At 39.0% G+C, this 20116-nt stretch overlaps 1 protein-coding gene across 1 annotated transcript; it reads left to right on the forward strand.

Annotated features, from left to right (window-relative positions):
* Positions 1-5893: 5893 nt before the first annotated feature.
* Positions 5894-19504, forward strand: LOC148739412 (uncharacterized). The gene is made up of 3 exons (XM_088751254.1): positions 5894-6158; positions 18473-18735; positions 19356-19504. Exons 1-3 carry the CDS (start codon positions 6086-6088, stop codon positions 19479-19481), a joined length of 462 nt encoding a protein of 153 aa, XP_088607380.1. The 5' UTR covers positions 5894-6085; the 3' UTR covers positions 19482-19504.
* The last annotated feature ends 612 nt before the right edge of the window (positions 19505-20116 follow it).

Below are 20116 nucleotides of genomic sequence, written 5' to 3' on the forward strand. Positions count from 1 at the left end.
CTAACCTACACGTGGCTTCGCTCCTGGAAAGTCACACAAGAATGCGTTACATGTCTTCTATTCCTTCAACGATGTCTTTCACCTGTAATTCTAGATCTTTGTGACATGAGCAAAGCTTTTGACTCATTACATCCGAATTTGTTACTGGCGAAGTTGAAAGCATATGGACTGTCTGACTCCGCCTTGGTATTAAAGGGATCGTATTTTGATGATCGAGAAAATAGAACAAGAATTGACAACTACACAAGTGCTTGGAAAGCTGTCAAACGAGGCTGCCCGCAAGGTTCATCCTTGGACCGCTATTGTGGAATGTGTATCAAATTAAAATGATTTATTCTACACTGCATGGCGTTAAATCTCAGTTGTCCGCCTATGCCGATGACGATCAGATATACTGCTCCAACTTGAATCTGCACACAGCTATAGATAGAATTAAGAAAGATGGGGAAGAGACATCGAGGTGGTATAAAACAAATTTTCTGCAAGGCAATTATAACAAATACCAAGCAATGGCTGTAGCAAGGGACACGCAACAAATGGAGTTAGTGATTGATGATTGCAGAATCCACTTTACCGATGTTTTCAAACTGCCAGGCGTAATTATTGATAAAGACTTGAATTTCTCGCAGCATATATCAGAGGTCTGCATAAAGACCAGCAAAATGATTGGTGTTCTACAAAGTCTAAAGAATCTAATCCCGATGAACGCAAAACTACGAAGTCAATATATAAAACTGCAGTTCTACCCCATCTCACATACTGTAGCTTGGTGCGGCACTTTTGCCGTGCAAGTGACAGAAACAACTAGAGAGAATTAATGAAAGAGGTCTACGTACAGTCTTCAAAGATGGAGTCTCTGCTTATAGTGACCTTCTTACACAGACTAGAATGACTAGTCTATATAACATGAGATTACCAGATATCGCTATCTTTATGTTGAAAATCAGGAATAGATTACTGCCTTACAATATACTAGAACTCTTCTCGCCATCGCCTTCGAGCTACAACCTGAGGAACTCGGACTTTCATGTTCAAAGGGTAAAAACTGTCAAATACGGAAAGCATTCCCTCAGATTTTTTGGGCCATTTTTATGGTCAAAATTGAGTATGAAGGACAGAAACGAGACCTCCTTAAGAAGGTTTAAAGCAAATATAAGGAAAAAAGATGTGAGCGAATTGGTTAGTGAAAACGCATGCAAAAAGTGCCACCTGTGTAACTCATAATTCTTAAACAGAAAATATTATAACTAGTAGAGTTGATATATTATAAAATTGTATAGATAGTTTTTATTGCATATGTGTATTTTTAAGTATATTGACTATTGTATATATTTGAAGAAGTTTTGAATAGTTAAATCTTATTATCTTTTAGTATTATTAATATATATTTATCAGTAGTAGGTAATTTAAGTAGTGTCCCCGATTAGTAGGCCTGAGGACAAGCTAGAAGATTAGACACTTAGATAAAGTTGTTGATTGATTGATGCAAACTATTATTGATACGCTGTGAAACACATGCGAAAACAATTGAGTCTCTCTTGTGTTTTACCTGGAATAACTGTGATACTGACCGCCAATAAACAATGTAGATGCCATACGATCACTATTGAAACACTCACAATAATTTTCTCATATTTCGATTATCGCCCATATCCAGAGAAGCCAAGAGGAGATCTCGAATTTAATCAAAGGACTTCCAATGGTTTATTCGATATGTAGAAGTTTCAAATAAGATTAAGTGGCATGAATAATAAGGATGGGAAATATTGTTATGTAAAGCAACTTTAAGAAGTAGTATGGAAAATTTTATATTAAAAATTAATATGGAAAACTCGGGACTTTATGACTACATTATTTTTTTCTAAAAAAAATGAAAAAAATAAATAAATAAAATTAAGAGGCCTACTGAGTAATAGCACTTGATCAGGTCTGTAGGCTTTTCGAAGTTCTACTTATCAAAATTGTCACATGTCTGTTTAAAAATCGAAAAAAGTGTTTACTGCGGTGAAATCTTATGTTTCGTTTTATGTGTTTCGCAAGACTGATTCATTAACGATCTGCTTATGAATAGTTTATCGGTTGCAAACTGGGATGAAATAAGACGCAAGAAGTAGATGATTTGCATGGAAAAACATAAGCAATTTTTAACGGTGCAAACTTACAAGGTGAAGGATGCATCATCCGGCAAAAAGTATATTAAATTATAAGATCTCAAAAAGAAGCCTTCCCTTTCGTTAAATTGTCTTCATATGGGTTTGAGGCTCCCATTTTTACCGTTGCATGGCAACCTGGCAGATCAGCTGACAAGCTCTAGCAAAATTAAAGACATTTAGAAAACTGTGGCGATGTAGACTAAGTAATAACACAAAAACAAAACAAAAAAACTGAATTAAACAAGTTTTAACCGCAGATAAGCGTTGACTCTGCTCATCTGATTGGATGACCACGAGTTCAAGAAAGATGTTTACCATCATCACGTAGTGATATAAAACACCCCTTCACGTCCTGAGTTTCATAATTCAACAATTGTCAATGCACAGTAAAGAGGAAGTAAGATCTATGGTGGTTTCAAAGGTCTTTTCAAGACCATTCGTTTCATATCTAAGAGTTTTTGTGGCAGATATTATTATATATAAACCAGTTTTCAAGAAAAGATCAGAATATTCTGGTTGAGGCATTTCACAGTTCAGTTTGCGTACATATATATCGGTTTGGCAAGGTATGCCACTCTCTCGAAGGGCGGTCCTCTCGACTTCCCCGCGAAAGAAAGTTTTCTTGTTTTTTCTTTGCCCATGAAAAGTGTTTAGTGGAACATTCAACATTCATAATTTGGTTGTTCTCCAATTGTCCTTTTTTTGTGTCGCCGTAAGCTAAAACTGATTTCTGGCTAAATATCCCGCGTGGACAGCGATCGAAAGTGTCGAGCACGCTCACGAACTGCTCTCTTGCTACAAGTTAAAAGGTGTACTTAGTCATTTCACAGATAAAATATGGAAACTTCACTTGGAATCAGAAGAGAACCTTCTATCCGACTTAATTTTCTTATCAAAAACTCACTAAATTGGAGGAAAGAATACTTAAAATGCAAGTGCAAGTCGGGTTTAAAAAAGAAACTCTCAGTGAGAACGACACTTGACAAGAGAGTTTACCTCATTAAAGCCATGATCTCTAAAATCGTGTTTTAAAATCTCTTAAGAAATTTGGTCAAAATGCCACAGAGATATCAATTTGAATCTCAAAAAAAAAAAAAAAAAAAAAAAAGATTTCTTATGTGCTTGCATTTTCATAGAGTTTAAGTAATAATTTATTTTCTCATTTGATGCTACTTCTAATCACTGAAACAGGTACAAGAAGTGTCCTTAAGGTTAGAGGGTGAACGATGGAAATAACTGCCTGAGGAGAAAACTAACCAAATTAACTGTCTCAGAACAGCGTCTCCGTGACGGGTGACCAAACATCTTTCACATATCACGGCCAAATGCGATTGGCTAACACGTTTCTACGAAGTGTAGCTTTAAATTGGAGTTACATCTCAGTCAACAAACTGCTGTTATAAACTTCTTGGTGTGCTCAATAGCTCCAAAACATCGAAAGTATTTCTTTTCAGCTGGTTTTGTGCGGATATCAGAGTTTTTCTCCACTTGTTCCTTGTCTCTGTGGTGCTTCCCCTCAGACAATTTCAGTCCTGCCCAGATGGTATGTTTTAAAGCTTGCATTTTTTGATAAGAAACCGTTATTTTTCTGCTCTTCATTTTCCAGCCAAGCAATATACCAAAAACAAAAAGGAAACGCAAATTTTCGAAGACTGAAAGTCTCGTGCATAGAGGCCTCACTAACAAAATGGCTAGTGAAACTGGTCGTCCATTTTAATGCGCTGGTATCTTTTGTTCATTCAAAATTATTTTAGATCCTTTTTCCCAATATATGAAAGTGTGTTTGCAAAGTTTTGTAATTATAACTTAACAATATCCGCAAGTACTTAATTGGTCATCTATTTTACAGCTTATAGCCTTGAATTCTCTTCAGACACTCATTTGAATCCATAAAGTTCTATCAAGGTCACTCAAAATTAATGACTATATGTTCGCAAGTTCCTTTTGTTTGTCTGGTGCTTGCACGAACTAAAGTAAGAGCCTAACGTTAGCCTCGCACTTAGGGAAATAAAAACTGATATCTTAACTAGTTGGAAAAATTTTTTTCTAAATTGGAAAAATTTCCTTCCCTTTTTTGTTGTTTTTACATGCTCCTGTGGAATAAGAATCTCTCTTTGGATACGTGATTATTCGCTGGTGTAATATTTAGTTGACATCGGAAACATGTTGCCGACAGGTGTTAAACATATACCAAAACGACTTTCTAGTAATTTTTGGAACTCGGCATTCGAGGAATACTGTTTTCTTCATAGCACCCTTTCCGTGTTATGTATTACGAATTTTTGGGAGCCCGATGAGTGGGTTTTTTCAAAGCTAATAAAAACGTAGAGAAAGTTGTTGAAATGCAGGCAGAGCAATTATGTTTCCAATAATGCAAAAGGAATACTGGCTGCGAATGAGTGGGAAAATCAAAACTTCTCACTTGACGGGTGGCTAAGAGATAGATGACATGAATGTCTAAACATGAACATATTGAATTTAGTTATATTTAACAACTCTTTCTTGGAACATTCTCGCAATTCAATTAAAATCGAGGCACAATGAAGGGACAGGATGATTTTAAAGTTCAATGGCGGTTTCTAAGGGTTTTTGAATATTAATTTTCTATGGACACGTTTTATCCCAAACAAGTTTAATTTATATCGATAATGAGAAAAACAAGTTCTAGCTAAATAAAGACATTTCTATTGTAGAGGATTTTATGGAAATTATTGCTAAATAAAGACATTTAGAAAATTGTGGCAATTTAGACTAAGTAATAACACAAAAACAAAAACAAAATGAAGTAAACAAGTTTTAACCGCAGATAAGCGAAGACTCTGCTCATCTGATGGGATGATCACTAGTTCAAAAAAGATGTTTACCAGCATCATGTAGTGACATAAAACAACCCTCAATGTCCTGAGTTTCATAATTCAATAATTGTCAATGCACAATGAAGCGAAAGGAAGATCTATAGCGGTTTCAAAGGTCTTTTCAAAGCCATTCATTTCATATCTAAGAGTTTTGTCCCAAACAAGTTGAATTTTTGTGGCAGATATTATCATATAAACCAGTTTTTAAGAAAAGATGAGGAATATACCAGTTAGGGTATTTTACAGTTCAGTTTGCATGTATCGGTTTGGCAAGGTATGCTTTTCTCTCTAAGGGGGGTCCTCTCCACTTCCCGTCTAAAGAAGGTTTTCTTTTTTTTTGCCCATGAAAAGTGTTTGGTGGAACATTCAGCTTTCATAGTTTGGTTGTTCTCCAATTCTCCTGTTTTTGTGTCGCGACAAGTTAAAACTGATTTCGGGCCAGATCGCCCGTGTGGACAGCGATAAAAATAAGAGGAGAACCTTCTTTTGGACTTAATTTGCATATCAAAAACTCACTAGATTGGAGGAAAGAATACTTAAAATGCAGGTGCAAGTCGGGCTGAGATAAAAACTCTCAGCGAGAACGACACGTGACAAAAGAGTTTACCTCATTGAAGCCATGATCTCTAAAATTGTGTTCTAACTTTCTTAAGAACTTTGGTCAAAATGCCACAGAGATATCAATTTGAATCTTAAAAAAATAAATAAATAAGATTTCTTATGTGCTTGCTTCCTTTTCGCAGAGTTTAACTAATAATTTCTTTTCTGGTTTGATGCTACTTCTAATCACTGAAACAGGTACAAGAAGAGTCCTTAAGGATAGAGGGCGAACGATGGAAATAACTGACTGAGGAGAAAACTAACCAAATTAACTGTTTCAGAACAGCGTCTCCGTGACGGGCGATAAAACATCTGTCACATATCACGGCCAAATGTGATTGGCTAACACGTTTCTAGGACGTGTAGCCTTAAATTGGAGTTACATCTTAGTCAACAAACTGCTGTCATAAACTACTTGGTGTGCTCAATAGCTCCAAAACATCGAAATTATTTCTTTTTAGCTGGTTTTGTGCGAACATGAGAGTTTTTCTCCACTTCTTCCTTGTCTCTGTGGTGCTTCCCCTCAGACAATTTCAGTCCTGCCCAGATGGTATGTATTAAAGCTTGCATTTGTTGATAAGAAACCTTTATTTTTCTGCTCTTCATTTTCCAGCTAAGCAATATACCAAAAACAAAAAGGAAACGCAAATTTTCGAAGACTGAAAGTCTCGTGCATAGAGGCCTCACTAACAAAATGGCTAGTGAAACTCGTCGCCCATTTTAATACGCTGGTATCTTTTGTTCATTCAAAATTATTTTAGATCCTTTTCACAATGTATGAAAGTGTGTTTGCAAAGTTTTTTAGTTATAACTGAACAATATCCGCAATTACTTAGTTGGTCATCTATTTTACAGCTTATAGCCTCGAATTCTTTTCAGACACTCATTTGAAACCATAAAGTTCTATCAAGGTCACTCAAAATTAATGACTATATATTCGCAAGTTCCTTTTGTTTGTCTGGTGCTTTCACGAACTAAAGTAAGAGCCTAACGCTAGCCTCGCACTTAGGGAAATAAAAATTGATATCTTAACTAGTTGGAAAATTTTTTTTCTAAATTGGAAAAATTTCCTTCCCTTTTTTGTTGTTTTTACATGCTCCTGTGGAATAAGAATCTCTCTTTGGATACGTGATTATTCGCTGGTGTAATATTTAGTTGACATCGGAAACATGTTGCCGACAGGTGTTAAACAGATACCAAAACGAATTTCTTGTAATTTTGGAACTTGGCATTCGAGGAATACTGTTTTCTTCATAGCACCCTTTCTGTGTTATGTATTACGCAATTTTTGGGAGCCCGATGAGTGGGTTTTTTCAAAGCTAATTCAAACGTAGAGAAAGTTGTTGAAGTGCAGGCAGAGCAATTATGTTTCCAATAATACAAAAGAAATACTGGCTGCGAATGAGTGAGAACATCAAAACTTCTCACTTGACGGGTGGCTAAGAGATAGATGACATGAATGTCTAACCATGAACATATTGAATTTAGTTATATTTAATAAATCTTTCTTGGAACATTTTCGCAATTCAATTAACATCGAAGCACATTGAAGGGACAGGAAGACTTTAAAGTTCAACAGCGGTTTGTAGGGGTTTTTGAATATTAATTGACTATGGACACGTTTTATCTCAAACAAGTTTAATTTATATCGACAATGAGAAAAACAAAAAAGAAGAAAAACAAAATAAAAATCACAATTTAAAATTAAGAATTTGTTGGCATGTGGTATTTCACGGACTGGACTGGACTGGACTGGACTAGTAAAACGCGGACTAGTCAAGCGTAGACTAGTAAAACGCGGACTAGTAAAACGAAAATAAAGAAAAATTATCGTCGAAGAAAGTGTTTTTCGCCGATAGCCTTACACTCATCAAAACACTCGCTAAAGGTGGTAACGCTCTTCTCAATCCTGACGGAAAACCATGTAAAAGCAATCTCCCTTCTGTGTATCAAGCTGTTTTTTATGAAGATTTCAACGCACACGATGCTTTGGAAGATGTACGTGCCCTCCACTGTGTCCTCTTTCCATCCCCATTGCAACTAACAAGCGCTGACATTGTAAACAACAGCATGTGAAATCCGCTTCCATCGCTTTCGTAGACATGGACTTTCTTGACGGACGCCACGAACGCATGTAAACTTTCGAAGACAAGCTCTATTCACAGGGCGATAACGGGCTCCTCGTCAAAGAAAACATCATTCAGAAAATTGCAGAAAGCGGTCTGTGTTACGATGACTTAAAAGATCTTTACAACAACGGTGGGAAGGAAGGAAGCACTGGTCTCCATTCTTAGCAGATCGCCAACCACATCGCGTCGATCAGCTCTAGGAGGAACAATACATCCCGACACTTTGCACAAAATAATCCAGCACTTTGAAGGAAAATAGAGCAGCAGCCATTTTCAGGTGCAATCCACCCAGAGGGTGAACCTCGCTTAGCAAAATAAAGCTCTTTAGAAGAGCGCGAAGGACGTTCGGCGAAGAAGACGTCCAAAACCTCGTGGCGTCCGTGGCGAGTGACGTGGCGTGACACAAATGTTGCGCATGCGCAATTCCCCATCTTGTCGAGTGGAAAGTTTCGGAAATTTGAAACTTTAGACTTACGTTTTTCCGTTTCCGCTCGGCGAATTTTTTTATTTTTTACTCGTTACCTTTGAACGGCTCTCTGCGTGTTTCACAAAAATTTATTGCTACAAAGACGAATGTCATTAATATAAATCAAGAAAAGTAAGGGGCCTAACACAGATCCTTTTGGAACTCCAGTTACCGAGTTTTTCTTAGATGAAATATGGTAATTATCAATATGCGTTGTTTGCGTTCGATTAGTTAAGTGCGACGAGAACCACTCATGTACAATACCTCTTATCCCATAATGGTGCAGTTTATCAAGTAGAATAGTGTGATTGACAGTATCAAACGCTTTTTTAAAATCGAGAAAAATACCACATGTGAACATTTTCTTGTCCATATTAGTTTGTACTGTATTCACTATTTCCAAAACTGCATGCTGAGTGGAAAATTTCTCTCTGAAGCCATACTGGGCTTCAAATAATAGTTCATTATATTCGATGCATGATTTCAATCGGTTGTAAATAATTTTTTCAAAGATTTTATTGAAGACGGAGAATAGTGAAATAGGACGGTAGTTGCTAGGGTCGGTCTCATCGTCGCCCTTGTATACCGGAATAACTTTTGCATGTTTTAGCTTCGAAGGATATTTTCCACTTTGGACAGAGAGGTTGACAAGCTCAGTCAGTGGTGAAGCGAGTATGCTCTTTGCACGTTTCAAAACACGAATAGGGCATGAATATAGTCCATAAGCCTTGTTTGGTGGTAAAAGCGAGATTTCTAGTTCAGTATCTGATGAATGACTTGTTCAAAGAAAAAGGAAGTGGTGAAATTGATATCTGTTAAGTATTCGTTATTGTGATAGTAAGTTTTAACTCCAAAAGAGTAAGTTTTAACTCAAAAAATGAAGATGAAAGGTAAACATTGCTAAATATTTCGTTAAGTATTCGTTATAGTGATAGTAAGTTTTAACTCATGAGTAATAATTTTTAACTCATGAGTAATAATTTTTAACTCAAAAAATTCAGATGAAAGGTAAACATCGATAAATATTTTCGTATGTGTGCCAAATAGGCACGCGGGTTATATTCTAAGTAGGAATATGCGAATTTGTGCGTGAGTGAAGAGATCTCGTTTCATGAAATCTGTCAACAGGAAGCAGGACGAAAATGACCAAGAAATATTTCGGGAATATATTTCTATTCAAAACAGTTCTTCATTTGCTGATATAAGCGAAAAACGTACGAATTTCTCTCATGCACAAAGCTCACGCGGTAAATTTCATCTGCTTAGATCGTTGATTACTTGACTTCAGAGCCGGAAAATTGCGTAGCGTTCGTTGAAAATTCTGAAAAACTGCGATTTGTACTTTTTGAGCAAGTTGTTTCTCGAACATAATATTTACCGGACCATGGAATCGTCAAATTGTCGCTAGGCCCTGCTAGAAGTCCGAAACCTCGGTCTCCAATCTACGTCCACAATTCGCATCGCTTTAGAGAATCGTGCTGTCCGTTGACTCGAGAGCTTATTCTGTCACCTTTAAGACCTTGACATCCATTATTTTCTAAGGAAAGTATTCTATAGCATAGCTGCTTTATATTCTGAGTTTCCCAAGGTCTAACTCGATGGCAAAGGAACGAAAAATCCGATTTGAAAATTTTGAAGGTCGGCCGCGCAGAAGCCATATTCTCAAATTTGATCACTTTTGTATGAACGCACAGAATAATGACCCTCTACTACCCCCTAAGACCATGAAAATATATGCGCAAACGACGGATTCTGATTGGTTTATTGATCTCCAAACTATGGAGGAAGTTTGGAGACAAAATTCTGCTTAGAAGGGGAGGTAGGGGGGAAGCGTTCTCGCGCGGGCGGTTACGCACAATTAAGCAAAACGAACTGAATTTACTTTCGCGCTGCGGATTTGATCCAACCGCTCCTTCGTAACAGGGAAAGTTACTATGTGGCAGTACCGCAAGGCCATCTACGGCATGACTCACTAGACAGCATAAGCATAAAAAGAACGCAACCTTGTGATAATCTGAATAAGGGCTAATAGTTTCTAAAGAAACTGTTTGGGGCTGCGTCGATGGGGGTAACGAAATAATTTCAATATATCAACAAAGTTGAAATGGTAAATCGGCCACCGTCACGATTATAAAAGCTGACGTTTCGAGCGTTAGCCCTTCGTCGGAGCGAATAGAGGAATTGTGGGTTGTGTGTGCTTTTAAAGGCAGAAAATGGAGCTACGTGATTGGTGGGAACATGGCAACGAGAAAAACGCGAATAAATTAGTGGAATGAAAAGCATTCGTTGATACCTGTGGGATGTAGACTGCCGGTTTGAAAGATGAGCTTTTGTTCAAGAGTTTTGCGGCTTCCGTGCTACCTAAGTGTAAGGAAAGACCGCAGATTGCCATATGTTGCTTAGAATGATTAGGTAAATTAAAATGTCTAGCGACTGGTTTCGATGTGTCCTTGTCATTCCTCTCCATGTCGAGAAGGTGTTCTCGGAATCGGTCACCTAGTCTTCTGCCTGTTTCGCCGATGTAAATCTTTTTGAAATAAGTGCAAGTTATGCAATAGAATACATTGGCGGAGGTGCACGTAAAGTGATCGGAGATCTTAACGGATCGTTTGGGTCCCGATATTTTCTCAGTGTTGTGAATGAAAGGACACGTTTTGCATCGTGCACGAGCGCATTTAAAAGTGCCTTGTTGGTCATTAGTCTGAAAAGAACTTCTGACCACAAAATTGCCTATGTTTTTGTCGTGTTTGAATGAAATGAGCGGAGGCTGCGAAAAGATAGTGCTTGTCTCTGGATCGTTTTGAAGTAATGTAAAGTTTTTAAGAATGATGGATTTAACTGAGTGGTTGTGAGGGTGAAACGTGAGAGTGAATGGAATACGGTCGGAGTCTTCCTTTTGTGACGTTTGTAGTGCTGAATGTCGATCAATAAGTTGGGTGCCGTGGTAACCCGCTTGAACTACAGAATCAGGCTAACCACGTTTATCGAAAAACTGGCGAATTAAATCTGATTTATGGTGGAAATCAGAGTCATCACTACATAAACGACAGAGTCTTAGAAACTGAGAAAAAGGAATGGAATTCTTAACGTGAGATGGATGCGAAGACGAATGCAACAAGTAATTATGCGAGTCTGTAGGTTTGTAATACACACCGTTGCCTTCAATTGAAACTTTGATGTCTAGAAAGGATAAAGAATTGTCAGAAATTTCCCAGGTATATTTCAGAGCCGGGTGAAAAGAATTGACTGCGGTTATGAATTGAGTCAGCTCCTCTCTGGTAGAGGAGGTGGCGCCGATACAGTCGTCGATGTAGCGACCGTAGAGTTTAGGTTTGGAGCCGTTGTATTGGCTGAAAAAGTGGTGTTCGACAAAACCTACAAAAAGATTTGCATAGCTAGGTCCCATTTTGGTACCCATGGCTACACCATTGGCTTGTTTGAAAAAGTTTTCCCCGAATGAAAAACAATTGAGTGTGGGCACTAGTTCGGCTAATCGTAGTAGTGTTTCAGATTTAGGTTCCTTAACAGTACGTTGATCAAAAAAATGTTTGAGGGTCAGATGACCTTCACCATTAGGAATGACAGTGTAAAGAGACGTAAAATCCATGGTGAAAAGAGGTTTGTTTTGGCCAAGGAAATTAAACTCGCGAAAAATTTGAAGGGCGTGTTGGCTGTCTTTAATATATGATGGTAAAGTTTTGACTATGGGAGCCATAATTTTGTCTAGATAGCCGGAGATAAGTTTGGTAGGGCAACTGCTAGCCGAGACAATGGGTCGACCCGGATTGTTAGGTTTGTGAATTTTAGGTAAAAAGTAAATACAAGAAGTTCTAGGAGTGATTATGATGAGATTTTCGCTCCAGTTTTCATGCATCTTCATTCACCAAAGAATACCATCACCAAATTAAGTGCGCCCAAAATTCTTTTTCACGTAACATCATGAGAATTACCATTAGAGCTATGTGCCGAAAACGTAATCACCTCACGGAACAAATCCTACATTGGCGCTCTGAACTTTCCAAAATCTCTCCAGCAGTTTTATTACAATCCATCCGCGCCAAAATTCAGGAAACTAATTCGAAACTTTTCAATCATTTGAACCAAATTAAGGCCCAAAAACTTGACCAACTTATCGGTCTCCAAATCGCTAACCACTCATTACCAGAAAACCTCAAAACTGTAGTTACCATTCCAGAAAACCTCTCACTTTCCGATTCAGATAAATCCGTCTTTAGTACGGGCTTAAATTTCGTTCCCATTTCTGAAACAACGGACGAATTCTCAATTAAACAAGACGTAAAAAAATTCCTTCGCCGCGTTCAATTAAAAGCCTTTTTTCACGACAAAGAGGATTATTCTAGCACCTCGAACAAAGATAATTTTGAAACACTTCAGACTCGAAAGTCTAAATGGACTCCCCCGGAGGGCCAGTTCGCATGAATTAGACTTTTTTATCAAAAAATGTCGCCACGATATCAACAAACTTAATTTCAATCGTATTACCAAATTTTCCACTCTCTCTTCTGAAAGAGTGGTCGGCTCTAAAAAGCCTTAGAAAACGCAAAGACATAGTTATCAAAACGACCGATAAGGGCGGCTCAGTCATTGTTTGGCGACCTCTACCAAAGAGAAGCTTTGCGGCAATTTTCTGACACCTCTTTTTATCAAAAGGTTGAGAAAGACCTCACGGCCAGCAATCAAAACACCGTCAAGAATACGATCAACCAACTCATAACTAAACAAGAATTACCGGTGACAGCAAAAAATCTCATTATAACCACTCCTAGAACTTCTTGTATTTACTTTTTACCTAAAATTCACAAACCCAACAACCCGGGTCAGTCCATTGTCTCGGTTTGCAGTTGCCCTACCGAACTTATCTCCAGCTATCTAGACAAAATTATGACTCCCATCGTCAAAAACTTTACCATCATATATTAAAGACAGCCAACACGCCCTTCAAATTTTCCGCGAGTTTAATTTCCTTGGCCAAAACAAACCTCTTTTCACCATGGATGTTACGTCTCTTTACACTGTCATTCCTAATGGCGAAGGCCTTCTGGCCCTTAAACATTTTATTGATCAACGTACTGTTAAGGAACCTAGATCTGAAACACTACTACCCTTAGCCGAACTAGTGCTCACACTCAATTGTTTTTCATTCAGGGACAACTTTTTCAAACAAACCAATGCTGTAGCCATGGGTACCAAAATGGGACCTAGCTATGCCAATCTTTTTGTAGGTTTTGTCGAACACCACTTTTTCAGCCAATACAACGGCTCCAAACCTGAACTCTACGGTCGCTACATCGACGACTGTATCGTCGCCACCTCCTCTACCAGAGACGAGCTGACTCAATTCATAACCGCAGTCAATTGTTTTCACCCAACTCTGAAATATACCTGGGAAACTTCTGACAATTCTTTATCCTTTTTAGACATCAAAGTTTCAATTGAAGGCAACGGTTTATGCACTAGTGTGTATTACAAACCTACAGACTCGCATAATTACTTGTTGTATTCGTCTTCGCATCCATCTCACGTTAAGAATTTCATTCCTTTTTCTCAGTTTCTAAGACTTCGTCGTTTATGTAGTGATGACTCTGATTTCCACCATAAATCAGAGTCAATGTGCCAGTTTTTCGATAAACGTGGTTACCCTGATTCTGCCGTTCAAGCGGGTTGCCACCGCGCCCAACTTATTGATCGACATTTAGCACCACAAACGTCACAAAAGGATCATTCCGACCGTATTCCATTCACTCTCACGTTTCTTCCTCACAACCACTCAGTTAAATCCATCATTCTTAAAAACTTTAAATTACTTCAAAACGATCCAGAGACAAGCACTATCTGTTCGCAGCCTCCGCTCACTTCATTCAAACGCGACAAAAACATAGGCAATTTTTTGGTCAGACGTTCTTTCAGACTAATGACCAACAAGGCACTTTTAAATGCGCTCGTGCACGATGCAAAACGTGTCCTTTCATTCACAACACTGAGAAAATATCGGGACCCAAACGATCCATTAAGATCACCGATCACTTTACGTGCACCTCCGCCAATGTAATCTATTGTATAACTTGCACTTATTGCAAAAAGATTTACATCGGCGAAACAGGCAGAAGACTAGGTGACCGATTCCGAGAACACCGTCGCGACGTGGAGAGAAATGATAAGGACACATCGAAACCAGTCGCTAGACATTTTAATTTACCTAATCATTCTAAGCAACATATGGCAATCTGCGGTCTTTCCTTACACTTAGGTAGCACGGAAAGCCGTATAACTCTTGAACAAGAGCTCATCTTTCAAACCGGCAGTCTAAATCTCACAGATATCAACGAACGCTTTTCATTCCACTAATTTATTCGTGTTTTTCTCGTTGCCATGTACCCACCAATCACGTAGCTCCATTTTCTGCCTTTAAAAGCACACACAACCCACACTTCCTCTATTCGCTCCGACGAAGGGCTAACGCTCGAAACGTCAGCTTTTATAATTGTAACGATGGCCAACTTATGATAATCTTATGCATATATACTTATTCTTATGTCCGAGCGTCCCATCCAGCGCATAAGCTTTCATATGCTTATTCCCATGTTTACATCGCAAGTAAATACCAAACTTAATATTGCAGTAAATGGTTTGAACCCGGGGGTAACATGTGAAGGTGTAGTCTGATCGTCTGGGTGAGTGTAGTCCTGAGAAGGACTGTTGTCGGTGGTAGTGACTGACGTTTCGACAACCTGTGCGGAAGTCATCATCAGAGTCAAGTGAATGACTGTTGTCATTAGAATGTTCTTATTACAGTTCGTGTGAAATGATCGGTTGGTTTTGCCGTGATGTTATTGGCTGTAAGACTCAAGTGACGTAAGTCGGTCGTGATTGGTCTGTTTCGATCTGTCGGCAAAGTTAAGTCGTTCTTTTTCGGTCGTTTGTGATGTTTATGTCGTGAATGAGTCGTTTGTATGGAGCGGGTAGTTGTTGACATCTGTTTAGGGGAGTCTGTTCTAAGTTAGTAAACCAGCTTTCCAGAGTCAGTCGTTGAAAATAGTCAGTGCTGTAGGTTAGGCATTGCGCAGAGTCCCAGTAGATGTTGTGGTTGATAAGTCGATGGTGTTCAGCAATGTGATTGGTGACATCACCTTTCCTCGTCGCCCGTCTGTGTTCAGTCAGTCTTGTTGTGAGGTTTATGCCAGTCTCACCGATGTAGGAGGCTTGGCAGTGGGAACAATTGATCTTATAAATCGTTCCCTGTCTGTTCCTCGGTTCGTCATTAAATGACAGCAACTTGACTAAAGACGAACAACCCGCACTGAAACGACTGAGAAACGACGAGAACATAGTCATCCTACCAGCCGACAAAGGACGAGTTAGTGTTGTTATGGACAAAACTGACTATCACGACCAAATGGACGCACTAGTTAACGACAAACGAACCTACGAAGAACTCAAACGTGACCCAACTCTTGCACTTCAACGTAAGCTCAACAGTAAACTACTGACACTCAAGAAAACGAACGCCTTCAACACCCAACGGTACTATCGACTGAGGTGCTCGGTACCACAGTCACCGAAACTCTACGGTTTGCCGAAACTAAACAAACCTGGTTTCCCGATGCGACCTATTGTTTCTTTCTGTGGCTCTCCCATATACCAACTATCCAAGTACGTGACGACAATACTACAACCGCTAACCGACAAATCCAGACATAAACTACAATCCACCGAAGACTTCATTAACGCTACCAAGACTGTTCAGATACCTGACGACTACAAAATAGTGTCATTTGATGTGAAATCACTGTTCACAAGTATTCCACTTCAATTGGCATTACAATGCACTGAGACTGCAATCCGACAATCTACCGACCCACTACCGCTACCGACAGACGACATTATGGACTTGCTAAACATTTGCCTAACGTCTACTTACTTTCAGTACAACGGTAAACACTACAAACAGTTACACGGCACTGCCATGGGGTCTCCAGTTTCTGTTGTTATAGCAGAAATTGTGATGCAGAACATCGAGGAATGCGCCCTTTCGACTTGCCGACAAACGATACTGCTTTGGTTACGTTACGTTGACGACACCTTCACCGCCGTTCGACACTACGAAATTGACGTATTCCACCGTCACCTTAATGAACAAAACACTGACATACAGTTTACCAGAGAAGTCAAAGAAAATGGCAAACTTCCTTTTCTAGACTGCTTGGTAAGCCACAACGACAACTCATTACGGACGACAGTTTACAGGAAACCGACACACACCGACAGATTACTAGACGAGTCATCCTACAACCCTACATCACACAAAGCCACAACTATCAGAACTCTAACACGACGCGCACAACTAGTATGCGACTCGACAGACAGCTTATCCGACGAGAACAAATACCTTCACCGTGTTTTTACGAAGAACAACTACAACAACGACTTCATCCGACGAAACACTCACCGACCCACTACCACTACCGAAACAAACGACACCGCAACCCCTACGACTACAGCAACCATACCGTACATAAAAGGCATGTCTGAAAACATCTCGCGCATCTTACTACCCTTCAATATCCGCGTCGCCCACAAACCCATCACCACACTACGTCAGTTACTAACCAACGTTAAAAACAAAGACGAACCGAGGAACAGACAGGGAACGATTTATAAGATCAATTGTTTCGACTGCCAAGCCTCCTACATCGGTGAGACTGGCAGCAACCTCACAACAAGACTGACTGAACACAGACGGGCGGCGAGGAAAGGTGATGTCAGCAATCACATTGCTGAACACCATCGACTTATCAACCACAACATTGACTGGGACTCTGCGCAATGCCTAACCTACAGCACTGACTATTTTCAACGACTGACTCTGGAAAGCTGGTTTACTAACTTAGAACAGACTCCCCTAAACAGATGTCAACAACTACCCGCTTCATACAAACGACTCATTCACGACATAAACATCACAAACGACCGAAAAAGAACGACTTAACTTTGCCGACAGATCGAAACAGACCAATCACGACCGACTTACGTCACTTGAGTCTTACAGCCAATAACATCATGGCAAAACCAGCCGATCATTTCACACGAACTGTAATAAGAACATTCTACTGACAACAATCATTCACTTGACTCTGATGATGACTTCCGCACAGGTTGTCGAAACGTCAGTCACTACCACCGACAACAGTCTTTCTCAGGACTACACTCACTCGGACGATCAGACTACACCTTCACAAACTTAATATTGCAACAATAATTTTTCGATAAACAAAACAGCAACCTTTTGAACTTTCTTTCCACAAACCTTTACAGTAAAATCTGGAACTGTGATTGTCATATACTAACTCCTACCCAGACCATATTTTCTGTCTTTGAGGCCTAATTTAATTTTACATCATATTCCTCAAAACGTTCATTTACCAGTCCAACACTTCTTAGAACGATTCATACCCTAGTGTGGAAATCAAACATCACTTTCAATTGACGACATTGCATGTCTTTTCCAATTCACAAGTTGGCTCACAGAGCCTTTGATTTGCTAGAGTTCATGACGAGAATGTGTAGCTTTGAGTTGAAAATTCTGAAAGATTTTAAGAAAAAAATAAGTAAATCAACAATGCTCAAATAATCCTTGTTGCGGCCATAACTCGTATTGCGTTTAGGAATTAGATATTGTCAATCCCAAAGCTATTTTCGTCTAGGCGAGGAAAATGTGATTTGAAATAATGTACACAAGTTGAAAGTACATAACTGAAACTTCTTGCCTCTTTTATCATTGAACATTAATGGCAAGTATTGAGTTTTCTGAGCACAAATTTTCTTCGGAATTTGGGCTCGTCAAAGTTACACTTTGTAATTGTCGGTATCATTTTTAACAACTGTGAAGCTATGTGTTTCAGGTGTCCCGCAAAAAGTAATTGAGATGAAAAAAATATATATATAAAATATTTTGATGAATGTAAGTTGGGGCAGCAGAGGTCATCATGAAAATTATTTGCATTTATATAAAAGAAATAAAAAATATATATTTTCCGGCGTTTGGAGGTCATACGATCTTTTTCTAGAGATCTATTTGGCTGGAAAAAACTAAAGAATATATATAATTTGATGTTGGTATTTTACTGAGTGTGTCATAATTATCAATATAAGTCCCAAGCGCTCGGAAAGCGAGTTTAATTAACAACAGCTGCGACCTTTAAAATTCATGACCCATGTCTCTATTTAACATTTAATGATTTAAATTTTTAGATGAATGCCGTATATTAGCATTTCCACCGACTCTGTTCTTTGAGGGAGAACGTCTTGTTAACCACACCGTAAGAAATACTAGTGTGATTGACAGGGACACATGTGAATATCGTTGCTACCTGGACTATGACTGCGTCAGTGTTAACTTTTATTTTGGAGAAAATGGAGCAGAAGAACACAACTGTGAACTGAATAACTCAACGGCTAAAGAGCATGATAAAGATCTGGTGGAAGCAGCGAACTATGTGTACCATGGAACTAAGGTACATGGACGAGCTGTTAATTGCACCTCTCTCTCTTCTAGCGATTCACGAGAGCAGAGGGGTACTTTCGTCCATTATTTGTTATTTTTACACAATTTTAGGCAAGTGCTTTTATAAATAAGCAGTTGCCAAGAACAAAAATCCTTTGAGTGCCTTGTGGACACCCAACTCTATTAACAAAAGTATGTAATTTGTCAGTTTAGAACCATGCTTCACCGGCCTTGAGTAAACCGGCAATTGATCGCTTTCTTTGTTTTAATAAAGAAAACACAACCATGCCCCTTACATGATAATTCTCGTAGGCAAAAATAAATGGGTCATTTTAAGGCATTACCGCAAAAGTTTTTATTCAATTGGTTTTTCGAAGCTTGAATATACTACGTTTAAATTTAATCGAAATAATTAAATCCATTTCATGGCTCAGGAGAAGATCACAACGATGGATATAACGATATAGTCGACCTATGACTGGGGTTACTAAGTGCTGTTCTTAGGAACGACACTGTACTCTTTAATTCGTGTCTAAAGACGCCCCTTCCCGATTTTTTTTTTTTTTTGTTTGTGTGCGCTCACGTTCTCTGGGCAACTACCTGTGACATCCCATTTTTTTTCTTTTTAAGAACTTTTGCGCTCAATCTCCATGCAAAAACAACGGCACCTGCCACTCGGGATTTACACGACAACGATTTCGATGTTTATGTGCGTCTGGATTTACTGGCCACGATTGTGACGTGGGTAAGACTTGAGTTGATAGAAATTAAATTTGTATTTAATCGCAACACAGTGGATGGTTTAAGATTCAAAGTCGGCTGTACTTATTTCACTTGTTAACAGTGACCTAATGCCGAGGAAAAGGGGGGGGGGGGTAGGGGCGCAATCTCAAATTTCTTTTTCTTTTTCTAATTTCTGGGTATTGTGTCTTGTTTAGGGTGAACAGGAAGGAGCTGTAACCAGCTCCGTTACTTGTAAAGTTCGTTTTCTTTTTTAAAGATCGTCCAGCCTTTTTCAACTTGCAGCCTCGGGTGCACTTATGTATTATTCTCTAGACATCCCTCGGTGGAGTCTTTTGATATCAATAAGAACTCAAGCCACCTCCATTAGGACCAGTCTATTTCAGGCATTCAGTGGAAAGTAGAGCAATGGATTTGAACTCTCCTATTCAGAACACGATGCTTTATCGTATGATCGTGATAAAGCCTTTAGAACTGGGCGAAATTGTTGGAGGCGCAGTGGTCTCATAGTTGGTGCGCTCGACTCCGGATAGAGTGGTCCGGGTTCGAGCCCGGGCCGGAGACATTGTGTTGTATTCTTAGGCTAGACACTTTACTCTCACAGTGCCTCTCTTCGCCCAGGTGTTTAATTAAAAATGGGTACCGGCAAA

Source organism: Stylophora pistillata, chromosome 2 (genome assembly GCF_964205215.1).
Source record: "Stylophora pistillata chromosome 2, jaStyPist1.2, whole genome shotgun sequence".
Taxonomy (NCBI): Eukaryota; Metazoa; Cnidaria; class Anthozoa; order Scleractinia; family Pocilloporidae; genus Stylophora; species Stylophora pistillata.

Coding starts and splice junctions, on each gene's coding strand:
- LOC148739412 (XM_088751254.1), top strand. CDS start 6,086: ATGAGAGTTTTTCTCCACTTCTTCCTTGTCTCTGTGGTGCTTCCCCTC. Junction 6,159..18,472: donor ATTTCAGTCCTGCCCAGATG/GTATGTATTAAA, acceptor TTAAATTTTTAG/ATGAATGCCGTATATTAGCA. Junction 18,736..19,355: donor ATGTGTACCATGGAACTAAG/GTACATGGACGA, acceptor TTTCTTTTTAAG/AACTTTTGCGCTCAATCTCC.